Source organism: Struthio camelus, chromosome 7 (assembly GCF_040807025.1).
Source record: "Struthio camelus isolate bStrCam1 chromosome 7, bStrCam1.hap1, whole genome shotgun sequence".
Lineage (NCBI taxonomy): Eukaryota > Metazoa > Chordata > Aves > Struthioniformes > Struthionidae > Struthio > Struthio camelus.
The window spans coordinates 5632384-5660159 of record NC_090948.1 but is presented as its reverse complement, the minus strand read 5'-3'; the positions used below and the strand labels follow the sequence as shown (position 1 = coordinate 5660159).

The following is a 27776-nucleotide window of genomic DNA, read 5'->3' as shown; positions in this document are numbered from 1 at the left end:
GGCATATGTTTGATATTGACTCACTGAGGGCCAGGTTGGCTTACTGAGTTACGCCCCTTTAGCTTCTCTGCCTATAAATTCCTGTGCCCTCTCCTGTCAGGAGCTCTGTTGAGATGGGTCCCACCATGGTCTTGTCTTGGATGGTAATGATAAGTCTTGGAATTCGGGTAGATGCAGGTAAAGAGTCTTGTTTCTGATCACCTTCACAGATCTATCTCACATTCAGGCTAATATTGAATTTTAAAGGTAAAAGAGGATTAAACTTGCCAGCACAGCTTGGTTCTGTTGAAAATTGAGCTGATCTAAATGTGAGCTGAGCTAATTAATAACTAGGTCTATTATTTAAACAGTTTATTTAAACTGCTTAATGTATTCAGATTGAGGCTCTCATGCATTTTTTGTTACAGAGGCTAGTAAAGTAAACTCAAAATAAATATACTGTTAAACCACTGGTATCATTTTTCAAATCTTTCTATTGAGGTAATGAATTTAAAATTCATCACTTTCTTGATGAAACGCACATTTATTTTAGAGTGTCAGGTGCTCTTCAAACCATGTGTTTTATATTTGAGTAGGTAATTGTAATAAATAACATGGTAATGGTGTTTGATGACAGAGTGCTCGAGATAAAAACAAGCATGGCATGTTCCTGTTCCTATTATTATTGTAATTATTAGAATACAATAGGAATTACTCTACTTTTATACTTCTCTAATTTCCTATAGTCTAATTCCTGTTATGAATCTAATTTGAACTGGTTGCTGAGGCAGTGATCTGCACAGTTGTTTTTATTCCTCTGGGGATCAATACAATAGTAGCAGGTCTGGTGGAAGGGAGTATGCTTTGGATGAAAAGTTGAAACAAGCTAAAGTGGTCTTCCCACATTCAAAAAGACTCTCTCCTCCTTTTTTAGGTGAGGTTTCCCTGTGTCAGCAGAGTGCCATGATGGTGCTGTGAGAAACAAAACACTTATTTTTAAGTGACTGCTCTTGCATTCTTTGTGCTGGAGGGTAGAAAAGAAAAAGATCAAAAGGGTTTGCCGTAGCTGCTCTCTTTCCATCCCTTCCTCTTTCAGCTGTGAATTTCTGTCACTAACTTGAGTTAGACTAATGAACTGGGAGAAAAAACACTTCCCCCTTCTTTGCTCCCACACACACCCTCGCACACAATGAAAGGAAATAGCAATTTAGTGTTGTTAACAGGTTTGGGTTTTGTAATTCTCTTGTTATTTACGGCCTCTATAAATATTTGTGGTGAGGTCGAATATTGAAAATTGAGCTGTAGTATTGATATTGAACTGGAAAATATTGAGTTGCTGTTTAATCCTTTCACTGCCATTCAATCCATTTGTATCTAATGCTTTGCACATGTGAGGGGCGATCTGGGAAGTGTCAGAACTCATCAGAATTCCCTACTCACTGAATAAACGATGAATCTCCCCCTTAGGATCTTCCTTGACATCTTGAAATCACTTTAAATGTATAAACTGTATCTTAAGGGCCAATGTTACAGGTCTTGTCATAAACCACGTTAGTCAGTGATGGAATATTTCCAACTGCCAGGCTGTCCACAGAGCAGGCTTTCTATGTCCAGGGGTCATGGTCATGGCAGCATATGCACACATTTAAAATCCAGCATAAAATTGCATGTACATATACCACTGTTCTCCAAGGGGAAAAAAAAGTGAATTATTGCTGCAATGAAAAACTTAAATAAATCCATGCTTTGTCTAAAACTTCAAGGTAATACTGTGAGAAATTGAGGTAGTGTAAGCACAGCAGTTTTTGAATATCTGAAACTGCAGGGTAAAATTATCCATGGATTGGGCAGAGACATTTCAGCTGAATACAGGTTTGTAGACTGTTCTTTCCTGGGACCTGCACTAAGATCAAAAGGAACTGCCCCTGTGAAATGATTGTTTCATTTCGGTTGTAGGCTCAGTGCTATTGCACGATCTTACAGCCTAATTTCTCCCTGCTGTAGGGAGACGTGCTCCCTGACAGCAGAAGCCTTTGGGTTTGTGAAATGCATCATTAAATATTCCAGCATATAAAATGTGTGTTCACTTTAACAAGGTTAGGGAATTGTCTAAGAGCGTAGATGATTCTGATGGAAACTATCCTTAAAAAAACATGCCTAATCCTCTGAAGATGCCTGGGGAGTGGTCTGCATTCTGTGGGCAAGGCAATGGTGGCAGTATGCTTTCCTTTGCCCAGGGCTTGAAGGGCCCCATAAAGCCCTGGCTCAGGACAGCTCAACACTTGAGGTGAGGCTAAGGGAAACAGTAGGAAGGAGATAAACGCTTTGGGCACGCCAGAGCCCTTTCCTATGAGGTGTCGCCAACCTGTTGGTGCCACCTGGAGGACTCTCCATCATGTGTGCTGTGCAGGAGCCTTAAAGGAGTGCCCAGAGCCAGAGCAGGCTGCCCTGCCATGGGCTCCCCCGTGGCTCTCGGGGAGGGTCACAGGGAGCGCGTGTGCCCCAAATGCAGAGCGCGCCTCGGTTTGCCCAGCCCTTTCCCAACCCCGTGCTCCTGGGCGTAGTGTGGTGGGCTTGGCACTGGAGTGCTGGGGAGCAAGCTGTGGCACCAAGGTGCCTAATGCCCTGTGGTTCTCTCCTTCCAGACTCTGGACTAACAGCGCCTCCGCCAACAGGTAACTAGACGTTTCTGTTCAGATGCATGATATTTCCAGAGGTGGGTCTCTGCCAGACTCTCTCTCTGTAGCAGCGAAGGACCTAAAGATCTGTGTTTCAGTTAAAGGCACTGGGTAATTTCACTGAAGCTCGTGATGATGCTGATTTCTTTTTGGTGCCCTTGGGGTGCAAAGGCATTGATTTACCTGGGGTAGAAATGTGGAGGCAGTCTCTGCAGTAATCTAGTGGTGTTCCAGGTGAGCAAGTGCTGAAGCGCCTAGTATTGCATGCACCGCGCTCCGTCTAGCCAGGTTGCAGTATGAACTCTCATTTTGGGGTTTAGTGACCCTGGAGACCCTTCGGAGAAGGTGTATGACTCCCAGCAAGGCACTCCTCTTACGGAGGAGGCTCCTCGTTCACTTGGTGTTCTCTCTCTGCATTGCCAGGTAGCCTCAGCTCAACTGCCTCGATGCCACCGACCTCAGGTAAGTGCAGGAGGTGCTTAGTGGTGTGACCAGCTCGCGTTCCTGCCCCCGACCCCGTTGGCAGGCGAGGCGCAGCCGATGGGAGTTTCTTGCACGTGCCCAATGCAACCTGAGCTCTGGGTGTGTGGAGATGAACGGGGAAGGCCTTGCGGTGCAGCAACGCGGGGAGGAGCCACGCGCCCGGGAGGGAAAGTGTGTGTGGGAGCATGGCAGAGCCTCTTTGCGCGGGCTCCTGCTGTTCTCCAAAGCCTTGTGGTGGCGCGGAGGTTGATGCTGGGGCGTTATTTTGGAGAAGCTGCCCTTTCTCTCTGCCCTTTTTATGCCCTTTTCCCTAAGCACATGGCAGTGGCCGTGGCTGCAGGCCATGGGGGCCGGCTGGGGCGATGTGAAGGCAGCTCTGCTGGGCAGCCGCGTGGGATGGGGAACTGGGCTTTGCTAATGAGCGGCACTTGCGTGAGTGGAGTTTATCCCTTGAGTTTATTAACTCTCTGTTTTGAGGGCCTCTGTACTCCACATCAAGATGGATCTCAGTTAAGCCAGTTGGCTGTTGACACTGAGTTGGTTCAGGGGCTTCTGTTTTCTACTAGACTCTTCTTTCTCCTCAGCCTCCTCCTTTTAAGAACTGTGGTTGTCTTCCTTTCCTGGTAATTCTCGTCCTGGTGACGGGCTGTAGTTGCCTCAGTCTGGCCAAGGGGATCTCTTTTATTATGATCCAGGGCTGTGTTTATATGTTCAAAAATGTGCTTTCACTGTGTGCATTTATTTTTCTCTAGAATGGACAAGTACACCTTCGCTGACAACAACTGAAACCACTACTGGTAAGACTTTATTCGGGTTTTTCAATTTTCTTTTTTTCGTGCTAGGCTTAATGGGGGTATGAAACGTAGCTTTATATTTTCACCACCCAACCAGCTGCTGGGAAATCATGCATGTGAGATATTATGATACTCTAATAGAGGAGAAGCCTGCTGAGGTCTACTAAAATGAAAATAAACCTCTTGACACCAGCCTGTCTCAGCCACACGTTGCCAGGGGCTGGCACAGGAACCTGGGAGGTTTCACATCATACTGGCCTGCTCGACAGCCCAGCACTGTGTCACGTATCATTTTTTCTTTTTTTTCTTTTCCGCTGGAAGAAACAACCACTACAGCTCCCCCAACAACAACTACTGAGCCCACCACCTGTAAGTGTGACTCTCAATTTTTTTTTTGCATTTTAAAAGATAGTGGGAACCATAGTCTTACACGATTAGCATGCTGCCTGCTGCTGGGACATCACTTGCAGGACACTATTCAGAAGCATTGGTGGGATGTTATTCAGATCGTACATGGTGTGGCTGATAACTGCTCATCGTGTGCGTTTATGGAGAACTGCTCATGGAAGACAGTGATTGGTGGCTCTTTCTGATGAGTTGAGGAATGCATCGAGCGTAACAAAATCTTTGAAATGAGTGATCCGCTCTGTCTGCCTGTCTGTCTGTCTGTCTGTTTTTGCAAGGGAGCCTTGAGAGCAGAAGGGGGCTTGGGGAAAGGATTGCCAGGGTCCCCCGTGGCCAGAAAGCCCTTTTGCCCCTCTTTGCCTGGGTCCAGGAGGCTCCGAAGGAGCCTCCAGCCCAAAGCAGAGGCGTCTCGGCTTTCTCCTGGGAGTGGGAGCGGGTGCGTGTTGCAGGAGCCTGCTTACTTGCTCCCAAGGGGTCTGTGCTGCTGCGGTTGTTTCACGGGTGTGTTTCTGTCTGTGTTTGTGTTTCCCCACAGATCTCGTCATAGCTGATGGTGAGTGTGCCTGCCGGGGCGTCATGCCCCGGGCACCGGGATCGGTGCGCGAGCTGCTGCCTGCGCGTCTCTCTGTGCATCTGCTCGGGAGCCCGAGGTGGGGCTGTGACCAAAGTTGTGCCGGAGGCTTTTCTCACGGGGATGTTGGGGACAGTGGTGCGTGGGAAGGCTGCGAGGGCCCACGGCCTCCCGTTTCTCTGCAGGAGAGCAGGGTGGCCAAAGCGGAGAGCACAGGCCCCCTTGCTGGGGAGGTCCTGGCTCCCCGGAGGTCTCCTGGGGTGCACACAACCCAGGGCTTATCCAAAGCACTCTTCCAAGCGCCTCTTTGGCTTGCCTGCTTTCTTGCACAGCAGGGAGCGAATGTCACCGCGTGCAAGCAGACTGCCCCTTGCCTAACAGAGTGTCTTATGTCTTTCCAAGAGCTGTTGCTGCGACTGACAGATGGGCCCAACAGCTGTGCTGGCAATGTTGAAATCTTCTATTTTGGAGCCTGGATGAAAGTGTGCGGTCACCTGTGGGACATGCGAGATGCCCAAGTTGTGTGCAAGCAGCTTGGCTGTGGCCAGCCTCTTGGTGTGACAGGATATTTCCCTTCGAATGGCTGGTCTTTGTACGTGATGACCGCAATGCGTTGCCAGGGCTCTGAAGACTACTTGTGGGCTTGTCCCTATGAGCACTCCTCTTCGTGTTATGACCGAGATGCTTCTGTCATATGCTCAGGTAGGTTTGCACCTAGTGGTGGTGTCTTCCTTGAATAAAACGCCAGTCAAGCTAGACGCGAGTCTGCAAGCCCTTGCTTCCCTTCCTGCACAGCAGCAGCTTGTCCAAGGCCTGTGTCCCTAAAGCAAGGGCCTTACGCTGCAGAAGTGAGTAGCGTAGCTACTTTCATGGCTCTCGCGAGGTGTCTCCCAGGCCCCTTCTCTCCCGAGCAAGTGTAGCAGGGTCTGCTGAGCAGGGCTGGGCCTGGCGCAGGCAGCCCTGCCATGGGCTCCCCCGTGGCTCTCGGGGAGGGTCACAGGGAGCACGTGTGCCCCAAATGCAGAGCGTGCCTCGGTTTGCCCAGCCCTTTCCCAACCCCGTGCTCCTGGGCGTAGTGTGGTGGGCTTGGCACTGGAGTGCTGGGGAGCAAGCTGTGGCACCAAGGTGCCTAATGCCCTGTGGTTCTCTCCTTCCAGACTCTGGACTAACAGCGCCTCCGCCAACAGGTAACTAGACGTTTCTGTTCAGATGCATGATATTTCCAGAGGTGGGTCTCTGCCAGACTCTCTCTCTGTAGCAGTGAAGGACCTAAAGATCTGTGTTTCAGTTAAAGGCACTGGGTAATTTCACTGAAGCTCGTGATGATGCTGATTTCTTTTTGGTGCCCTTGGGGTGCAAAGGCATTGATTTACCTGGGGTAGAAATGTGGAGGCAGTCTCTGCAGTAATCTAGTGGTGTTCCAGGTGAGCAAGTGCTGAAGCGCCTAGTATTGCATGCACCGCGCTCCGTCTAGCCAGGTTGCAGTATGAACTCTCATTTTGGGGTTTAGTGACCCTGGAGACCCTTCGGAGAAGGTGTATGACTCCCAGCAAGGCACTCCTCTTACGGAGGAGGCTCCTCGTTCACTTGGTGTTCTCTCTCTGCATTGCCAGGTAGCCTCAGCTCAACTGCCTCGATGCCACCGACCTCAGGTAAGTGCAGGAGGTGCTTAGTGGTGTGACCAGCTCGCGTTCCTGCCCCCGACCCCGTTGGCAGGCGAGGCGCAGCCGATGGGAGTTTCTTGCACGTGCCCAATGCAACCTGAGCTCTGGGTGTGTGGAGATGAACGGGGAAGGCCTTGCGGTGCAGCAACGCGGGGAGGAGCCACGTGCCCGGGAGGGAAAGTGTGTGTGGGAGCATGGCAGAGCCTCTTTGCGCGGGCTCCTGCTGTTCTCCATAGTCTTGTGGTGATGTGAATGTTAGCGGCTCTCTGCTTGTTCCATGTTTTGGTCCATTTTGTAGGTGTTTTCTCCTGTGGTGGCTTGCTCTGGGATTCATATGGCTCATTTCAAAGCCCCAACTATCCTAGCCCCTATCCCAATAACGTGCAATGTGTATGGCGTATACAGTTGTGGCAGGAGAACTACAGAGTGAACCTGGTGTTTTTGGATGTTGAGTAAGTAAGGCGTGGGCTGTGTGAGCGCTGCACGGGGCTCTGCTCTTGGCTCCAGGCAGGGCAGGTGCTGACTCCCGGCTCGAGGCAGCTTTCCTCCGCACTGCAGTGCTTGGCTGTCTCTGCCTGGTTCCTGGGCCCATCCAAGTGCTCCTCTCCCGGGCTCAGACCGCCTGGGGATCTGCCGGCATTGTGCCAGGCTGTCCCAGCCTACAGAGAGGGCCCATCCCCACAGGTCCGTGCAAGTCGTCGTCCCTCTCTGGCAACAGGCCCCTGGAGGTGACGTACCCAGCCCCGCTGGGCAGGGAAGGACGTGGGGAGTGGGGGAGTTGGCTGGTCTGGCCCTTTGGAAGGCCCTTTGCTGTCTCCCTCCAGCGGGGCCACAGCTTCTGCAGGTCTGCGTCACATCCCAGCTCTCTGCTCCATGCATGGGCCGTCATCTTCCAGGGCGGTGACCCCATCCTGAGCTATCCCTTGGAGCAGCAACAATGCGCGATTCCTGGCTGGAAACGGCCGTGTCCTGGAAATGACCAAGTTCTAAAGCAGAGCAAACTTTCCTTTCCGCTCCGCAGGCTGGAAGGCAGCTCCTGCCAGTTCGATGCCATCGAGGTGTATGACGGCGGGCTCCCTGGGGGCCCTCTCCTTGGGACAGTTTGCAGTAACAACCACCACGTATTTATATCATCTGGAAACGAAATGGCTGTCCTATTTCGCAGTGACAGCAGTGTCACCCGGAAAGGTTTCCAGGCCTACTACTACTCAATTCCTGATCACAGCAGCACTACAGGTAAGACCACAGTGGTCTTGTAATATTTGCCAGGATGGAAATGCAAACCTTTTCCTAAAGGGTTTCTGACTGTTCCTGCCAGCACTGTGAATCCAGCCTCTTCTTGCCCAACTGCCGGGTGTTGCAGCTCCAGGGCATCCTTTTAGGACAGGACCTCCTTCAAGTTGCTCTGAGAATGCTGTTTCTTTGGCTGATCAGGGCAAGGACCGAGCTTTACCTACCTCTGCCCACTGCTGCCACCAAACCATCGCTGATTTTTGCTGCCTGTACCGCAGGCAGAGGAGGTGATTGCTCATGCCATTCCCCAGCTGTAGCAGTGCAGGGAAAAGGTAGTGTTCAGAATTTTGAGGCACACTGTTACTTATTTCCCCCAAATAAAGGTGGAGCCAGGTTCATGCTCAACATGGTGCCTTATTTTTTGCAGTTAAGGAGTAGCTGAGGAGAGAGAGCACTTGCTGCTGTATGACTCCCAGCAAGGCATTCCTCTTACGGAACCTGTCTAGCCAGGTTGCAGTATGAACTCTCATTTTGGGGTTTAGTGACCCTGGAGACCCTTCGGAGAAGGTGTATGACTCCCAGCAAGGCACTCCTCTTACGGAGGAGGCTCCTCGTTCACTTGGTGTTCTCTCTCTGCATTGCCAGGTAGCCTCAGCTCAACTGCCTCGATGCCACCGACCTCAGGTAAGTGCAGGAGGTGCTTAGTGGTGTGACCAGCTCGCGTTCCTGCCCCCGACCCCGTTGGCAGGCGAGGCGCAGCCGATGGGAGTTTCTTGCACGTGCCCAATGCAACCTGAGCTCTGGGTGTGTGGAGATGAACGGGGAAGGCCTTGCGGTGCAGCAACGCGGGGAGGAGCCACGCGCCCGGGAGGGAAAGTGTGTGTGGGAGCATGGCAGAGCCTCTTTGCGCGGGCTCCTGCTGTTCTCCAAAGCCTTGTGGTGGCGCAGAGGTTGATGCTGGGGCGTTATTTTGGGGAAGCTGCCCTTTCTCTCTGCCCTTTTTATGCCCTTTTCCCTAAGCACATGGCAGTGGCCGCGGCTGCAGGCCATGGGGGCCGGCTGGGGCGATGTGAAGGCAGCTCTGCTGGGCAGCCGCGTGGGATGGGGAACTGGGCTTTGCTAATGAGCGGCACTTGCGTGAGTGGAGTTTATCCCTTGAGTTTATTAACTCTCTGTTTTGAGGGCCTCTGTACTCCACATCAAGATGGATCTCAGTTAAGCCAGTTGGCTGTTGACACTGAGTTGGTTCAGGGGCTTCTGTTTTCTACTAGACTCTTCTTTCTCCTCAGCCTCCTCCTTTTAAGAACTGTGGTTGTCTTCCTTTCCTGGTAATTCTCGTCCTGGTGACGGGCTGTAGTTGCCTCAGTCTGGCCAAGGGGATCTCTTTTATTATGATCCAGGGCTGTGTTTATATGTTCAAAAATGTGCTTTCACTGTGTGCATTTATTTTTCTCTAGAATGGACAAGTACACCTTCGCTGACAACAACTGAAACCACTACTGGTAAGACTTTATTCGGGTTTTTCAATTTTCTTTTTTTCGTGCTAGGCTTAATGGGGGTATGAAACGTAGCTTTATATTTTCACCACCCAACCAGCTGCTGGGAAATCATGCATGTGAGATATTATGATACTCTAATAGAGGAGAAGCCTGCTGAGGTCTACTAAAATGAAAATAAACCTCTTGACACCAGCCTGTCTCAGCCACACGTTGCCAGGGGCTGGCACAGGAACCTGGGAGGTTTCACATCATACTGGCCTGCTCGACAGCCCAGCACTGTGTCACGTATCGTTTTTTCTTTTTTTTCTTTTCCGCTGGAAGAAACAACCACTACAGCTCCCCCAACAACTACTGAGCCCACCACCTGTAAGTGTGACTCTCAATTTTTTTTTTGCATTTTAAAAGATAGTGGGAACCATAGTCTTACACGATTAGCATGCTGCCTGCTGCTGGGACATCACTTGCAGGACACTATTCAGAAGCATTGGTGGGATGTTATTCAGATCGTACATGGTGTGGCTGATAACTGCTCATCGTGTGCGTTTATGGAGAACTGCTCATGGAAGACAGTGATTGGTGGCTCTTTCTGATGAGTTGAGGAATGCATCGAGCGTAACAAAATCTTTGAAATGAGTGATCCGCTCTGTCTGCCTGTCTGTCTGTCTGTCTGTTTTTGCAAGGGAGCCTTGAGAGCAGAAGGGGGCTTGGGGAAAGGATTGCCAGGGTCCCCCGTGGCCAGAAAGCCCTTTTGCCCCTCTTTGCCTGGGTCCAGGAGGCTCCGAAGGAGCCTCCAGCCCAAAGCAGAGGCGTCTCGGCTTTCTCCTGGGAGTGGGAGCGGGTGCGTGTTGCAGGAGCCTGCTTACTTGCTCCCAAGGGGTCTGTGCTGCTGCGGTTGTTTCACGGGTGTGTTTCTGTCTGTGTTTGTGTTTCCCCACAGATCTCGTCATAGCTGATGGTGAGTGTGCCTGCCGGGGCGTCATGCCCCGGGCACCGGGATCGGTGCGCGAGCTGCTGCCTGCGCGTCTCTCTGTGCATCTGCTCGGGAGCCCGAGGTGGGGCTGTGACCAAAGTTGTGCCGGAGGCTTTTCTCACGGGGATGTTGGGGACAGTGGTGCGTGGGAAGGCTGCGAGGGCCCACGGCCTCCCGTTTCTCTGCAGGAGAGCAGGGTGGCCAAAGCGGAGAGCACAGGCCCCCTTGCTGGGGAGGTCCTGGCTCCCCGGAGGTCTCCTGGGGTGCACACAACCCAGGGCTTATCCAAAGCACTCTTCCAAGCGCCTCTTTGGCTTGCCTGCTTTCTTGCACAGCAGGGAGTGAATGTCACCGCGTGCAAGCAGACTGCCCCTTGCCTAACAGAGTGTCTTATGTCTTTCCAAGAGCTGTTGCTGCGACTGACAGATGGGCCCAACAGCTGTGCTGGCAATGTTGAAATCTTCTATTTTGGAGCCTGGATGAAAGTGTGCGGTCACCTGTGGGACATGCGAGATGCCCAAGTTGTGTGCAAGCAGCTTGGCTGTGGCCAGCCTCTTGGTGTGACAGGATATTTCCCTTCGAATGGCTGGTCTTTGTACGTGATGACCGCAATGCGTTGCCAGGGCTCTGAAGACTACTTGTGGGCTTGTCCCTATGAGCACTCCTCTTCGTGTTATGACCGAGATGCTTCTGTCATATGCTCAGGTAGGTTTGCACCTAGCGGTGGTGTCTTCCTTGAATAAAACACCAGTCAAGCTAGACGCGAGTCTGCAAGCCCTTGCTTCCCTTCCTGCACAGCAGCAGCTTGTCCAAGGCCTGTGTCCCTAAAGCAAGGGCCTTACGCTGCAGAAGTGAGTAGCGTAGCTACTTTCATGGCTCTCGCGAGGTGTCTCCCAGGCCCCTTCTCTCCCGAGCAAGTGTAGCAGGGTCTGCTGAGCAGGGCTGGGCCTGGCGCAGGCGGCCCTGCCATGGGCTCCCCCGTGGCTCTCGGGGAGGGTCACAGGGAGCGCGTGTGCCCCAAATGCAGAGCGCGCCTCGGTTTGCCCAGCCCTTTCCCAACCCCGTGCTCCTGGGCGTAGTGTGGTGGGCTTGGCACTGGAGTGCTGGGGAGCAAGCTGTGGCACCAAGGTGCCTAATGCCCTGTGGTTCTCTCCTTCCAGACTCTGGACTAACAGCGCCTCCGCCAACAGGTAACTAGACGTTTCTGTTCAGATGCATGATATTTCCAGAGGTGGGTCTCTGCCAGACTCTCTCTCTGTAGCAGCGAAGGACCTAAAGATCTGTGTTTCAGTTAAAGGCACTGGGTAATTTCACTGAAGCTCGTGATGATGCTGATTTCTTTTTGGTGCCCTTGGGGTGCAAAGGCATTGATTTACCTGGGGTAGAAATGTGGAGGCAGTCTCTGCAGTAATCTAGTGGTGTTCCAGGTGAGCAAGTGCTGAAGCGCCTAGTATTGCATGCACCGCGCTCCGTCTAGCCAGGTTGCAGTATGAACTCTCATTTTGGGGTTTAGTGACCCTGGAGACCCTTCGGAGAAGGTGTATGACTCCCAGCAAGGCACTCCTCTTACGGAGGAGGCTCCTCGTTCACTTGGTGTTCTCTCTCTGCATTGCCAGGTAGCCTCAGCTCAACTGCCTCGATGCCACCGACCTCAGGTAAGTGCAGGAGGTGCTTAGTGGTGTGACCAGCTCGCGTTCCTGCCCCCGACCCCGTTGGCAGGCGAGGCGCAGCCGATGGGAGTTTCTTGCACGTGCCCAATGCAACCTGAGCTCTGGGTGTGTGGAGATGAACGGGGAAGGCCTTGCGGTGCAGCAACGCGGGGAGGAGCCACGCGCCCGGGAGGGAAAGTGTGTGTGGGAGCATGGCAGAGCCTCTTTGCGCGGGCTCCTGCTGTTCTCCAAAGCCTTGTGGTGGCGCGGAGGTTGATGCTGGGGCGTTATTTTGGGGAAGCTGCCCTTTCTCTCTGCCCTTTTTATGCCCTTTTCCCTAAGCACATGGCAGTGGCCGCGGCTGCAGGCCAGGGGGGCCGGCTGGGGCGATGTGAAGGCAGCTCTGCTGGGCAGCCGCGTGGGATGGGGAACTGGGCTTTGCTAATGAGCGGCACTTGCGTGAGTGGAGTTTATCCCTTGAGTTTATTAACTCTCTGTTTTGAGGGCCTCTGTACTCCACATCAAGATGGATCTCAGTTAAGCCAGTTGGCTGTTGACACTGAGTTGGTTCAGGGGCTTCTGTTTTCTACTAGACTCTTCTTTCTCCTCAGCCTCCTCCTTTTAAGAACTGTGGTTGTCTTCCTTTCCTGGTAATTCTCGTCCTGGTGACGGGCTGTAGTTGCCTCAGTCTGGCCAAGGGGATCTCTTTTATTATGATCCAGGGCTGTGTTTATATGTTCAAAAATGTGCTTTCACTGTGTGCATTTATTTTTCTCTAGAATGGACAAGTACACCTTCGCTGACAACAACTGAAACCACTACTGGTAAGACTTTATTCGGGTTTTTCAATTTTCTTTTTTTCGTGCTAGGCTTAATGGGGGTATGAAACGTAGCTTTATATTTTCACCACCCAACCAGCTGCTGGGAAATCATGCATGTGAGATATTATGATACTCTAATAGAGGAGAAGCCTGCTGAGGTCTACTAAAATGAAAATAAACCTCTTGACACCAGCCTGTCTCAGCCACACGTTGCCAGGGGCTGGCACAGGAACCTGGGAGGTTTCACATCATACTGGCCTGCTCGACAGCCCAGCACTGTGTCACGTATCATTTTTTCTTTTTTTTCTTTTCCGCTGGAAGAAACAACCACTACAGCTCCCCCAACAACAACTACTGAGCCCACCACCTGTAAGTGTGACTCTCAATTTTTTTTTTGCATTTTAAAAGATAGTGGGAACCATAGTCTTACACGATTAGCATGCTGCCTGCTGCTGGGACATCACTTGCAGGACACTATTCAGAAGCATTGGTGGGATGTTATTCAGATCGTACATGGTGTGGCTGATAACTGCTCATCGTGTGCGTTTATGGAGAACTGCTCATGGAAGACAGTGATTGGTGGCTCTTTCTGATGAGTTGAGGAATGCATCGAGCGTAACAAAATCTTTGAAATGAGTGATCCGCTCTGTCTGTCTGTCTGTCTGTCTGTCTGTTTTTGCAAGGGAGCCTTGAGAGCAGAAGGGGGCTTGGGGAAAGGATTGCCAGGGTCCCCCGTGGCCAGAAAGCCCTTTTGCCCCTCTTTGCCTGGGTCCAGGAGGCTCCGAAGGAGCCTCCAGCCCAAAGCAGAGGCGTCTCGGCTTTCTCCTGGGAGTGGGAGCGGGTGCGTGTTGCAGGAGCCTGCTTACTTGCTCCCAAGGGGTCTGTGCTGCTGCGGTTGTTTCACGGGTGTGTTTCTGTCTGTGTTTGTGTTTCCCCACAGATCTCGTCATAGCTGATGGTGAGTGTGCCTGCCGGGGCGTCATGCCCCGGGCACCGGGATCGGTGCGCGAGCTGCTGCCTGCGCGTCTCTCTGTGCATCTGCTCGGGAGCCCGAGGTGGGGCTGTGACCAAAGTTGTGCCGGAGGCTTTTCTCACGGGGATGTTGGGGACAGTGGTGCGTGGGAAGGCTGCGAGGGCCCACGGCCTCCCGTTTCTCTGCAGGAGAGCAGGGTGGCCAAAGCGGAGAGCACAGGCCCCCTTGCTGGGGAGGTCCTGGCTCCCCGGAGGTCTCCTGGGGTGCACACAACCCAGGGCTTATCCAAAGCACTCTTCCAAGCGCCTCTTTGGCTTGCCTGCTTTCTTGCACAGCAGGGAGCGAATGTCACCGCGTGCAAGCAGACTGCCCCTTGCCTAACAGAGTGTCTTATGTCTTTCCAAGAGCTGTTGCTGCGACTGACAGATGGGCCCAACAGCTGTGCTGGCAATGTTGAAATCTTCTATTTTGGAGCCTGGATGAAAGTGTGCGGTCACCTGTGGGACATGCGAGATGCCCAAGTTGTGTGCAAGCAGCTTGGCTGTGGCCAGCCTCTTGGTGTGACAGGATATTTCCCTTCGAATGGCTGGTCTTTGTACGTGATGACCGCAATGCGTTGCCAGGGCTCTGAAGACTACTTGTGGGCTTGTCCCTATGAGCACTCCTCTTCGTGTTATGACCGAGATGCTTCTGTCATATGCTCAGGTAGGTTTGCACCTAGTGGTGGTGTCTTCCTTGAATAAAACGCCAGTCAAGCTAGACGCGAGTCTGCAAGCCCTTGCTTCCCTTCCTGCACAGCAGCAGCTTGTCCAAGGCCTGTGTCCCTAAAGCAAGGGCCTTACGCTGCAGAAGTGAGTAGCGTAGCTACTTTCATGGCTCTCGCGAGGTGTCTCCCAGGCCCCTTCTCTCCCGAGCAAGTGTAGCAGGGTCTGCTGAGCAGGGCTGGGCCTGGCGCAGGCGGCCCTGCCATGGGCTCCCCCGTGGCTCTCGGGGAGGGTCACAGGGAGCGCGTGTGCCCCAAATGCAGAGCGTGCCTCGGTTTGCCCAGCCCTTTCCCAACCCCGTGCTCCTGGGCGTAGTGTGGTGGGCTTGGCACTGGAGTGCTGGGGAGCAAGCTGTGGCACCAAGGTGCCTAATGCCCTGTGGTTCTCTCCTTCCAGACTCTGGACTAACAGCGCCTCCGCCAACAGGTAACTAGACGTTTCTGTTCAGATGCATGATATTTCCAGAGGTGGGTCTCTGCCAGACTCTCTCTCTGTAGCAGCGAAGGACCTAAAGATCTGTGTTTCAGTTAAAGGCACTGGGTAATTTCACTGAAGCTCGTGATGATGCTGATTTCTTTTTGGTGCCCTTGGGGTGCAAAGGCATTGATTTACCTGGGGTAGAAATGTGGAGGCAGTCTCTGCAGTAATCTAGTGGTGTTCCAGGTGAGCAAGTGCTGAAGCGCCTAGTATTGCATGCACCGCGCTCCGTCTAGCCAGGTTGCAGTATGAACTCTCATTTTGGGGTTTAGTGACCCTGGAGACCCTTCGGAGAAGGTGTATGACTCCCAGCAAGGCACTCCTCTTACGGAGGAGGCTCCTCGTTCACTTGGTGTTCTCTCTCTGCATTGCCAGGTAGCCTCAGCTCAACTGCCTCGATGCCACCGACCTCAGGTAAGTGCAGGAGGTGCTTAGTGGTGTGACCAGCTCGCGTTCCTGCCCCCGACCCCGTTGGCAGGCGAGGCGCAGCCGATGGGAGTTTCTTGCACGTGCCCAATGCAACCTGAGCTCTGGGTGTGTGGAGATGAACGGGGAAGGCCTTGCGGTGCAGCAACGCGGGGAGGAGCCACGCGCCCGGGAGGGAAAGTGTGTGTGGGAGCATGGCAGAGCCTCTTTGCGCGGGCTCCTGCTGTTCTCCAAAGCCTTGTGGTGGCGCGGAGGTTGATGCTGGGGCGTTATTTTGGGGAAGCTGCCCTTTCTCTCTGCCCTTTTTATGCCCTTTTCCCTAAGCACATGGCAGTGGCCGCGGCTGCAGGCCAGGGGGGCCGGCTGGGGCGATGTGAAGGCAGCTCTGCTGGGCAGCCGCGTGGGATGGGGAACTGGGCTTTGCTAATGAGCGGCACTTGCGTGAGTGGAGTTTATCCCTTGAGTTTATTAACTCTCTGTTTTGAGGGCCTCTGTACTCCACATCAAGATGGATCTCAGTTAAGCCAGTTGGCTGTTGACACTGAGTTGGTTCAGGGGCTTCTGTTTTCTACTAGACTCTTCTTTCTCCTCAGCCTCCTCCTTTTAAGAACTGTGGTTGTCTTCCTTTCCTGGTAATTCTCGTCCTGGTGACGGGCTGTAGTTGCCTCAGTCTGGCCAAGGGGATCTCTTTTATTATGATCCAGGGCTGTGTTTATATGTTCAAAAATGTGCTTTCACTGTGTGCATTTATTTTTCTCTAGAATGGACAAGTACACCTTCGCTGACAACAACTGAAACCACTACTGGTAAGACTTTATTCGGGTTTTTCAATTTTCTTTTTTTCGTGCTAGGCTTAATGGGGGTATGAAACGTAGCTTTATATTTTCACCACCCAACCAGCTGCTGGGAAATCATGCATGTGAGATATTATGATACTCTAATAGAGGAGAAGCCTGCTGAGGTCTACTAAAATGAAAATAAACCTCTTGACACCAGCCTGTCTCAGCCACACGTTGCCAGGGGCTGGCACAGGAACCTGGGAGGTTTCACATCATACTGGCCTGCTCGACAGCCCAGCACTGTGTCACGTATCGTTTTTTCTTTTTTTTCTTTTCCGCTGGAAGAAACAACCACTACAGCTCCCCCAACAACTACTGAGCCCACCACCTGTAAGTGTGACTCTTAATTTTTTTTTTTGCATTTTAAAAGATAGTGGGAACCATAGTCTTACACGATTAGCATGCTGCCTGCTGCTGGGACATCACTTGCGGGACACTATTCAGAAGCATTGGTGGGATGTTATTCAGATCGTACATGGTGTGGCTGATAACTGCTCATCGTGTGCGTTTATGGAGAACTGCTCATGGAAGACAGTGATTGGTGGCTCTTTCTGATGAGTTGAGGAATGCATCGAGCGTAACAAAATCTTTGAAATGAGTGATCCGCTCTGTCTGTCTGTCTGTCTGTCTGTCTGTTTTTGCAAGGGAGCCTTGAGAGCAGAAGGGGGCTTGGGGAAAGGATTGCCAGGGTCCCCCGTGGCCAGAAAGCCCTTTTGCCCCTCTTTGCCTGGGTCCAGGAGGCTCCGAAGGAGCCTCCAGCCCAAAGCAGAGGCGTCTCGGCTTTCTCCTGGGAGTGGGAGCGGGTGCGTGTTGCAGGAGCCTGCTTACTTGCTCCCAAGGGGTCTGTGCTGCTGCGGTTGTTTCACGGGTGTGTTTCTGTCTGTGTTTGTGTTTCCCCACAGATCTCGTCATAGCTGATGGTGAGTGTGCCTGCCGGGGCGTCATCCCCCGGGCACCGGGATCGGTGCGCGAGCTGCTGCCTGCGCGTCTCTCTGTGCATCTGCTCGGGAGCCCGAGGTGGGGCTGTGACCAAAGTTGTGCCGGAGGCTTTTCTCACGGGGATGTTGGGGACAGTGGTGCGTGGGAAGGCTGCGAGGGCCCACGGCCTCCCGTTTCTCTGCAGGAGAGCAGGGTGGCCAAAGCGGAGAGCACAGGCCCCCTTGCTGGGGAGGTCCTTGTCTGCTTTCTTCTTTGGCCTCTGGTCAAGAATACTCTGATCATATTTGAGGGCTACTATTACTCCTCTCCCAACTGTGATAATGTAAATATCTTCACAGCCAGGGCAATCTTTTATTATTTACCGGGACTAAAATGCAAACCCTTTCTTAAAGGGTTTCTGGCTGTTTGTGGCAGCTTTGTGAATCCAGCTGCTTCTTGCCCGGCTGCCAGGTGTTTAGACTCAGGGACATCCTTTCAGGACAGGGTGTCATTCAAACTGTTTTGAGAATGCTGTTTCTTTGGCTGATCGGGATTAGGACTGGACCATATCCATCTCTGCCTACTGTTGTCACTAGATGGATGGGCATTGCTGTTTTTCCTGCCTTTACTGCAGGCAGAGAAGTTTCTTTTTTTGTCGTCCCCTAGCTGTAGTAGCTGAGGGGAATGTTACTGCTCATAATTTTCATGCGTATTCCCCTTCATCTACTACCAGGTAAACTATTGCCTCAAATTGCTACCCCAAAGTAATAATGCAGATGAGTTTGCACCCAGTAGAGTCAGTTAATTTTTGGCAGTTTAGCAGTAATTTCACAATTGCTTAGCAAGTAGGTATCATTGTCCACTGCTGTGTAAATATGACTAATTCCTATCTCAGCTTTGCATTCAAGCATATCATTTTTAGATAGCATATATTTTGAATTTTTATTTGTTCACATAATTATGTTTAGGGTCATTAGTGATAGAAATCTTTTGTCATGTTTGCCAGAAGTTGAAATGAAAATTTGCAAATCTCATAGTCCTCCATATGTCTTTCTATGTAGATATCTTGCTCATTCTTTAGATTAAAAGTTATGTAAATACATCTTTTCACATCTGTAGTATAGATATTTGTTGCATCTTTGTGCATATTTGTGTGTGTATACATATATATACTGGATATTTGTTACAAAATTATTTATGGGCAATACAAAGCTGTCATTCACCTAGATCACTGCATCTGCCTTGTTGTTCAGATTTTTTCTCTCTCTCTCTTTTTTTTTCTGTAGTCAGTAGGATTTTTTTCTTTATAGTTATATCCTTATCTTTCTTCGCTCTTTTGCACTCTCTCCTTTGATTTTATTTTTTTACTGGAAGACTTTTTCATTTGGATTCTAATTCAAATGATGATGTCTATTTACACATTTTTCTTTTCTATGAATGTCTTCTGCTTGTATTGAAAAGTATCTTGGAAATTCATGACTGTCTTTTTCACTTCTAAACTTTTAGATTGAAGCCCACAAACTTGATTCCTCTGATATTTCATTAGATTGCAAACTCATACAAATTTTGTCCAGTTTTTTGATTATGACATAATGTTTTCATATTCATAATACAGGATATTTGTCAACACTCTACAGTTTGAAAACAACAGAACTTTAACTGATTTTCTTCTTCCCTGTTGTCATTAGCAATTGTAATAGATAGGAACCGGATTTAATTGTGAGTGATGCAATGAATGAAATGAAAGGCATGAAATGAAAGAACATCTAATTAAAGCCAGATGTTACTGCCTCTAACTTTTAAACTTATAAACTCTGCGTAGACATATTCCAAAAGCAACCTTGAATTATATATATATATATATATATATATATATATATATATATATATATATATATCACTCTTCTCACATTTTTCTCTGCAGCAAATTATTCTTGTGGTGGCTTGCTTTCATATTCATCTGGGACATTACAGAGTCCATTTTACCCTGGAAATTATCCAAACAATGCTGACTGTGTTTGGGAAATACAAGTAACAAACAATTTTCGCATCACACTCACATTTAGAGATGTTCAGTAAGTAGAAATTTACTTCTTGGGAAAATTGTGGGATCAACATCTTGGGCTTATTAGGTTGCTAGCTTCTTGATTTCAAGGATGTTATTCAAAGGTCTCAGTACATTTAAGATGAAAATTTAAACCAATTTTGCTTAGTTAGTTTTAATAATGTGGATGGCATCTAATAAAACAGAAATTGAAGGTTGTACTTTCTATTCCAGAGATTTGATAGTCCTCTCAGTATAATATTCTGTCATCAGTTACTTTGCTGACTGATGTGGCATCAGTTACTTTTTTTTTTTAATTCAAATTATTTAACTAAATGGTCATATTTACTCCCCAGGATGCAAGGTGGTAGATGCCTGTCTGACTATGTGGAAATCTATGATGGGCCACTCCGTACTTCTCCTCTCCTTGGGAAAATCTGTTCTGGGTTTCTTCGCACATACACTTCTTCCTCAAATCTGATGACAGTCCACTTTCACAGTAACTCTCGATACACATACAGAGGGTTTCAGGCTGACTACTATTCCATTCCAGCAGATCAGAGCACTAGTAAGTTCACGTTTAATACAGAAGCCAGCTTCTCAATTATTTGCTAATTCATTGTTTGTTAATCTTGTTGTATCACTTCAATTAATTACCCATTTGCTGTTATCTGTTTAACTGTTGATCAATCACTGTTACACTACAATTAAGTTTACCTGAAAAGGTATATACCTGAAAAGATTTTTTTTTTTATTAAATTATTTCAGATGTTTTCTGTGAGGTTCAAACTAAACTTGTATTCTTATGTCATCTTAATATTCTCTATTTCCATATTATGAGGGAGGTCCATATTCCTTTCCAACATACTGGTTATAGTCTTTTGGTGTAACATTGCAAAATACCAACATATGCCATATATGCCAGTACTCTAAACTGATATACATGACTTCTAGCAATGGCTAGAATAGTTTCTCCCTTCTCATTGCATAAAGCTTTTTACATTCCCTGCCGTTTGGCAATATCTCTGAAGTGTTTAATACCTGCTACTTTGAATGCAACTACTCTTCAGACCCTTAACCCTTCATATTAATTCAAGGCAACTTGTGATGTTTTCAAAGTTGTTTTTATCCTAGCAGTGCTTATGGGATCCAGTAGAAGCTGAAGGCCTCAGACTTTACATTTACAGACACTGAATTCGCATCTTATCTGCGAGCATTCATGTCTATTAGGGCTTAAGAGAGGTCAAGCAAACCACATGTTGGTGATGATAAATAGTATAATAAAGAGATCCCTTGGCCAGTTAGTGTAATGGGAGCTTGCAGAACCTGAACCATAATACGTTTTCCATCTTACTGTTTGCTTCTCATGGTTTAGTGTTACCTCCCACTGTGGCTAAGACCACTGTCTATTAGAATATTGAAAACTTTTTGATTGTTCTTCTTTGTAGCGGGCCTTCATCTTACTCAGGGAAAAAAAATCAAAATAGTGTGAAAAGCATCTTATTACGGGTTTTCGTGTGATGTGTTAAACATATTTTTGTATAACCTTTGACACTGATGATCTCAAAGCACAGAAAGGAGAAAGCCAGTACCTATTTTGAAATTAGCCAGTACCTCACTATCTAGTAGATTGATAGCATTTAGTAGAGATGCAAGCGTATGGTTTAGTTTCTGAACTCCTTCTGCAATACCAGCTGCTTCTGCAAAAGAAGAACTACTTACTTAAGTCACAGCATACAACCACTTTTGGTTGCTTTGATGAGCTTGTAACACGTGCTTTTTCCCATCCGTTAGCACTTTTGTGTTTGCCAGACTACATGCGTGCAGTTGTGAGCAGAGCCTTTCTTCAGTCAGAGGGCTACTCGGCTTCGAATCTCTCCTTGAGTGACTCATATTGCAAACCCAACATGACCCCTCAATATGTTATATTCGACATACCATACGATAGCTGCGGCACAGTGAGAAAGGTATGATTTTAAGTGATTCAGCAAAATGTGTAAATATTTTGTGTAAATGTGTGAAAAATCAAGCTGAAGAATTCAAACTTGGAAAAGCATGAGGGCCTGAAAGCTCTACTGTGGTTTGCAGGGCCTGGCAGTGTCCCCGCGACTGTGGGCTCCTTCCCCCTCTTCTGAGGGATAAAGTTTATTAACACTGACATTTCCTTCGCTGGCTGTCAGGGCATTCACTACAGCTTCTTGATTTTCCTTCTAAGGAAAAAAGTGTGGGAAGAAGCAACTAGTTGTCATTGACAAGGTTCCAAGATGAGTGTGATAATTAAGCAGGTCTTGAAAGCCTTAACTTAATCTGACTTAATGTGTTTTAAGTCAGATTTCAGCTTAAATACTATGCTGGATCAGAACGTTCATACAGCGTTCAAAGCATTTTAGAGGTGGCATTTAATTCAGTTATATCTGGGTTTAGTGTGAGTAGCTTCCTAGATCACTTGTAGTCACTGAACGTTGCATATGGTTAAGATTCCTGTCCTGAGAACAGAAATGGCTAGATTTAGACTTCTCCCTATCTGACTTCCACGGAAATGACACATTTACTATGCACATTACTGTAACGATACAGTAAAGTTTAGAATGCATAACAGGAAACCTGACTGTGCAAGTTAATTTTGCATTTTATATGCCAAACAGGGGAACAACAATACAATAATCTATTCCAACCTTATTAGAGGATCCTCTTCTGGTTCTGTAATCACAAGACATAAAAGGCTCCACTTGCATGTCAACTGCAAAATGCTCCAGAACACATGGACACAAATAATGTATGTTGCTGAGGATAATTTTGAAGTCAATGAAACTCAGTATAGCAGATACGATGTGAACCTTACATTTTATCACACAGCATCTTTCTCACGGCCAGTGTATGACTCGCCATACTATGTTGATATCAACCAGAATTTGTTCCTTGAAGCTTACTTGCGCAGCTCTGATTCAAATCTAGTGTTATTTGTGGACACATGTGTGGCATCTCCTGACCCCTATGATTTTACAACAGTGACCTATGATATAATCAGGAACGGGTAAGCTCTTTTGCAGAACTACCTTTGAAGTCTACCCTTTTTTAATGGATTAGTATGATGATACTAACTTGTTATTAATTATTGTAACTTGGGTGGGGGAAGGTGGGGGAATTGTTGATTGCAGGGGAGGGGGGATTGACCCAGAATATAAAAAAGCTTAAAGTGACATAGATTAGATGATCACAGACTGGTTACCTTGCAGGGAGGTAACATAGCGACATGTCTCAGGCAAGGGTAATCCACTTTCAGAAAAACGTGCATACGCTAGGTATCTTGGTGCATGACAGCTTGAGGAGACATAACAGCTTAGTGCTGCCAAAGAAGAGCACCTTGCTCTATCTAAGGTAACTCCTGGACCATGAGGTAGCTTCGCTGCTGACTCGGTGCACAATAAATCGGTCCAGCTCACATGGCAGGAAACTAACCCAGTTTAAAAAAATAAAACCACCAAGAACAACAACAAAGGGGAATATTTGCATTGTTTGAACACTTAGCTGAAGGTTTTTTTGCCATCTACAAGGGTGCTTCCCTGAAGCTAATAGATAGCTAATCAGATCCACAGAAGGGTGGCAAGCTTGTCACTGTGGCTACAAACCTCTGGCAATGGGATGAGGCTGAGCTGCATAGGATGGAAAAAATATAGGAGTTTAGACATAGGGTCCCCATCTTCATAACATTTGCAATCTCTTTCCATGTTATATTCCATGTAAATAACTGACTGACTGCTGAGTGCGTTCGTGAGAGTTGATTTTGTTTGTTTCTTTTCAGATGTCCTAAAGATTCTACCTATACTAAATATTACTCACCATACACGCACGTGGTCCGGTTTAAATTCAGTGCCTTCCAGTTTGTTCGTAACTATCCATCTGTTTATCTGCGGTGTGAGTTTGTGGTGTGCAGGGTCTATGACTATTCTTCCAGATGCTACCAAGGTTGTATTACTAGGTCCAAGAGAGAGGCAAGCTCTGCCCAAGAAAGAGTGAGTGCTGTTGCTGGCCCAATTCGGCTTCAGGAAGCTGGTGCTGAGAATAGGAATGCTGGTAATTTAAAATAAGATTTTATATCTCCTTTGGTAGATAATATCTTTGAATGCCAGTTTAATCTGAGTGAAACAACGCTGTTGCTGGATTACCAGCAACTCTGCAATACGTATTAGGAATGTGCTTACTATTTAATGCCTGTTAATCACATTTCACATCCATTATCTTCACCAACATATAATAAAAATACTAATTTAGCACTTCTGCAGGGAGTCTGATGAGACATGGCACAGGTAACTCTGTGGAATTTCTCTCTTCCTAAACTGCCTGTGACTTCTCGGTGCCATGTCTGCCCTTTTAAAAAAAAAAAAAAAAAAAAAAAAAAGGCCTTCTGAAAGCTTCCTTGATGAATTTGCTATCTTTAAGCTTTTTGGCTGTTTGTTTGTTTTTCATTTCCTTAAGGTTAAAATTAGAATGTTTAAGTTGCAGTTTAACTTCTATAAATAAGCTCTGTTAATATAAAGCTTGCTTGCATCTAGAGTACCCTGCATGAAACAGAGTTAAAAAAAAAATCAGTTAAGCTCAAAATCTGATCTAGAATGCAATTTTTTCATTCTCTGTCTTGGAAATAACAAGATGACAGATCACATGTAACCAGATTGCTATCTCTTCATTCCCAGAGCTGGACTCTTCTGGCATCGGGGAGAACCTGAATTCAGCTCCTGCTCCAGCTGATATTTCTCATGCACCATTTATTATTGCTGTTGTGGCCCTGGCAGTTGCTGGCTTTACTCTTGCTGTGTTTCTTTTGAAACATAAACTGAAGAAACCAATTCCATACCAGATAATGTGAGATCTGATAAACACCTGCAGCTGGTCACATTGGCTGAGTCATTTGATGGAAAACACTTGCACTGAGTAATTTCCTTGATAACTCAAGATTCAGATCCAAGCTTGAAAGGCCTTTTGTGTTGATGGTTCATCTCATGAAAAGAGATGGGCTTGAGCATAAGAACCCCAAAGCAGGCAGAAGACTAGGGAAAGTCTGCAGCCCAATAACAGTCCTCTAACCAGTTAGTTGCCACATTAGGCTTGCAAATATTAATGCCATGTCTGAATCATCAGCTTCCTCCTCTCAAACTGAATATCTTGACTCTGCTAGTTAAAAATATAGCTTGAGTTGCTGGGAGCCCACATGGCCAGTTCTTACTCCATACCAAGCTTGAGTTTGTTTCCAGTTTCCCCAGATGTAAATTAAGATCAACAGTCCTTCCTTTCAATAGAGGAGCTATGAGTACATCACACAATGTGTGCTGCATGATATTCAGTACTGGAGGTCGTCTAAGTACCTCTGAAAGGTATTTTGTTGCATCTCTAAAGGGAATCTCAGTGTAATGCAATATATGTATTTCTATTCGCCATTCATGTGGAAGTAGCACCTTTGAAAATGCTTGATAATGGTTTCTGTTTCCATTGTACCAACTGTTAATAGGCAAAATACTTGAATGCAAGTACCACTGTTGTCTCTCCTAAGCCTTCTTTGAAGTCCTGTTTTCTATTACTTCAAATATTCTGAGATGGAGATTAAATGTTGCATGGCATAATGAAATGTTTCATGTGGAGGGGGTTGTATACAGCCAAAAATACCTGAACAATCATGCACTACTGGAAGAAATAAAAAAAAATGCTTCTTTCAATTGCATGTGGATCCTCATACATAATGTTTGAATATTCTGAGACTAGTTCTTTAGAGAGGTCTTCTTGAGCAAAATGTTGTAGATTTGAAATATTTCCTTCGTTGTGGTCCAGATCTGCTGTTAAATCAGCCCTCTCTTATGTCTGTGATTCACCAGCTAATTCACTCACCTTTGAAAAACTTATACAAATCCTTATTATCCTATTACTATGACAGTATAATTGTTATTACAGCCTAACCTGGCACTTCACTCCCAAACAAAAGCAATTTTGGAAAACAGCTTCAAAGTTCCATGTCTGTTTTTCCTTATAGACAATGAATAAGGTCAAAAGAAGTGGCTATATTCTTTTTTAGGTAGTAGCATAGCTCTGCCTCATATCAAGCAAAGGTGTAAACTCATCTAGCTGCGTTTCTGCAGGAGGAAGACCAACTAGAAACAGCAGCAAGATAACCTCACTGAAGCTAATGGTGCCTTCCAAAGCAGGGCAGTATTTAATGGGCACCAACATCTAGAAGCCCCAGAACAGAAAAGGGGGGTCAGTCTAAAAGTGCCTGGCTACATCATCCAATTCCGGGCTGCAAAATCCCAAGCTTCTCCTCAGTGCATGGCACAGCACCTCTAGGTCAGTGCCCTGGAGGTTGCAGAGGTGGCCTGGCAGTTAACCTTTGCAGAAAACATCTGCAGTCATCAGTGGGCTAAGGGCAGGACGAATCGCTATATAAACTCCTGATGCAGCACCAGTCTTAACTGTCCGAAAGCAGCCTCCAGAAGCCAAAAGCTATCAAGCCATTGGCCATCTGCAAGTCCTCTCCCCCTGTTTTCCTCTACAGTAATGAATATTGTGGGTGGTGCATGCTGGATTGAGATACCAGGATAGCCTTGGCTGCCACGCCATCAGCAGGGAGCTGCCAGAAAGTTCTTTGGAGAGCTGGGTGCCTTGAAGAAGTGCTATTTCCTGCCACTGTCTGTGGCTGCCTACGTGAGCCAGGCTGCTCTCCAGCTGCCCTCTTGGTGACCAGGCAAGATGGGGCAAACCAGAGGCAGAGCACAAGGCAGGTAACAACGGAGAGCACCTCATCACAGAGGTGCTTTGCCGTGATGTTTCTGGCACCTGTGCTAACGTCCTTTAGTGCTGGGTTGCACATAATTAAGGCTGTCTCTGGACTGTGGCCAAGGCAGATGGGGGTAGATTTCAATGGCTGCTTTCAGGACAGCCCCGCCTGAATCAATAGACCTTTGGTACCTTTCTTGCAACATTCAGAAGCTTAGAAAAGTGAAATAAACAAAGCTGTGACTTTCATTATTCTTTAAGGTTGATCTACTTAGGTATAATATGATGAAGAAGATGTAAATGGGTAAACAAAGCCACTGTTGCAACCCTCCTGCTTTTGGCGTGTATTCAAAGCTTCTGAAAGGAAGAAGCATAGGTCAAACTCCACTGCCCTGTCACTTATCGCTTTGATAAGGGAATTGCACAGAGCTGTGGAGCTTATTCTGTGGCATGTTTCTGAGAGGGAAGAGAACTATAAGGGTGAAATCTAGATGGTGATCTGAACTGGGTGGCAGTTTAATGATTCACCACTGTACTTAATGTGTAAGACCAAGGTACGCAGAACAGCCAAAGGGTTATAACAAATTTGTTATGAAACTACATCTTCATAATTGTAGTAAAACCCTAAATCAAAGAAGACTTTACCTTTACAATTCCAACAAAACTATTACATAGCAGGACTCAATGTGCTCATATTTTTCCTCTCTATTAAATTCTGGTGAATGAATAGAAAAGATACGAGCATCACTACAGCCATACTTACACCGTTATACTGAAACCTTATGTTTGTCTCATCCTTCTTTACCTATGTGAGCTCGGTTCTCCTCCACTTGTATCAAATCTTGAGTTTTAGGTCAAATGGTATAGTTATTAAAGCACACTTTAACGCATATGCAAATAATGGTTGTTAATAAACAACTCTTCTATGTCATTGCCTCATCTTTTTTTTTAATCATTCTTTCCTTATGAGTTCTGATAATTCTCATTTGAAAAGGCTGTGTTAGTATTTATTGCTCTTTCACGGCTTTTTGTCTGTTCAGTAAAAGCCTCTATCATTATTTTTCTTAGCTCAGGTTCTTGGTTCAAAACTACGCCAATCTTCCTACACAGTGGGGTGACAACTACAAAGCACACACTGGAACAAGTCAATGGCTATTGTCTTTTTTTTAGGGGATGACTCACACATCCTTATGACAAGACAGAGTAGATTCATTGTCCTCATATGAAGCAGGGAGTCCTTTCTCTCAGACATCCTAAAGAAGGACAAAGCAAATGGCAGCTGCAGCACGGTGAACTCCTCAGGATAAAAACATTGATCTTAGATAGGATGTATGAGACTCTTGTTAGAGATAATTTGCAAAAACAAACCAGAATCTTTTTAGAGTATTTTAAATATTTCTATAGACTTGCGCTGCTCTTGGATCATATTTTTTGAGATTAAAATCAATCTAACGAAACAATATTGGTGAAAAACATAAGATTATTTCATGTCACTTAACTTTGTTAGAGACCCTTAAGGTATAGCCACCACTTACTTGTTTTGAGAGATAAATGGAGTATTACAAAATAATTCTTGTGTAACAAAGGTAGTGTTCACAAGGTCCAAAGGGACTGATTGAGGCAGCTAAGCCTCACCTAGCCTTTTCAGCAGGCTGCAAGCGTGTGGGCAGCCAGTTAATATGTCTCAGCTCATAAGCTGTACCTGGCCAATGCCGGGCCGTATATTATGGTACAGCCAGCTGCTAGGCTCTCTTCTTTATACTAACTGTTATTTACGTTATGTCAGTACATGGCCTGGACCCAAATGAGACCTTATTGTTTGCTAAG

At 47.4% G+C, this 27776-nt stretch overlaps 1 protein-coding gene across 4 annotated transcripts; it reads left to right on the top strand.

The window, feature by feature from the left end:
• Positions 1-111: 111 nt before the first annotated feature.
• Positions 112-26867, top strand: LOC104141343 (deleted in malignant brain tumors 1 protein). 4 transcript variants are annotated; one of them, XM_068951507.1, is made up of 33 exons: positions 121-177; positions 2625-2654; positions 3081-3119; positions 3893-3937; positions 4256-4303; positions 4875-4892; positions 5313-5612; positions 6068-6097; positions 6524-6562; positions 6873-7026; positions 7596-7810; positions 8453-8491; positions 9265-9309; positions 9628-9672; positions 10244-10261; positions 10682-10981; positions 11437-11466; positions 11893-11931; positions 12705-12749; positions 13068-13115; positions 13687-13704; positions 14125-14424; positions 14880-14909; positions 15336-15374; positions 16148-16192; positions 16511-16555; positions 17128-17145; positions 19068-19218; positions 19544-19755; positions 20982-21154; positions 21833-22221; positions 22990-23261; positions 23882-26866. In XM_068951507.1, exons 1-33 carry the CDS (start codon positions 126-128, stop codon positions 24052-24054), a joined length of 3444 nt encoding a protein of 1147 aa, XP_068807608.1. In that variant the 5' UTR covers positions 121-125; the 3' UTR covers positions 24055-26866. The 4 variants fall into 4 exon arrangements, with proteins under 4 accessions (XP_068807609.1, XP_068807608.1, XP_068807610.1 ...); XM_068951508.1 differs by lacking the exon at positions 2625-2654 and having other exon boundaries at positions 112-177; XM_068951509.1 differs by lacking the exons at positions 6524-6562; positions 6873-7026; positions 7596-7810 and having other exon boundaries at positions 23882-26867.
• Positions 26868-27776: the final 909 nt, after the last annotated feature.

Bases quoted from the DNA above. Each gene is read 5' to 3' on its own strand.
- LOC104141343 (XM_068951507.1), top strand. From the start codon at position 126: ATGGTCTTGTCTTGGATGGTAATGATAAGTCTTGGAATTCGGGTAGAT. The intron at 6,563-6,872 runs GTAAGTGCAGGA...TCCATTTTGTAG, and splicing joins CTCGATGCCACCGACCTCAG to GTGTTTTCTCCTGTGGTGGC. The intron at 11,467-11,892 runs GTAACTAGACGT...CTGCATTGCCAG, and splicing joins AACAGCGCCTCCGCCAACAG to GTAGCCTCAGCTCAACTGCC.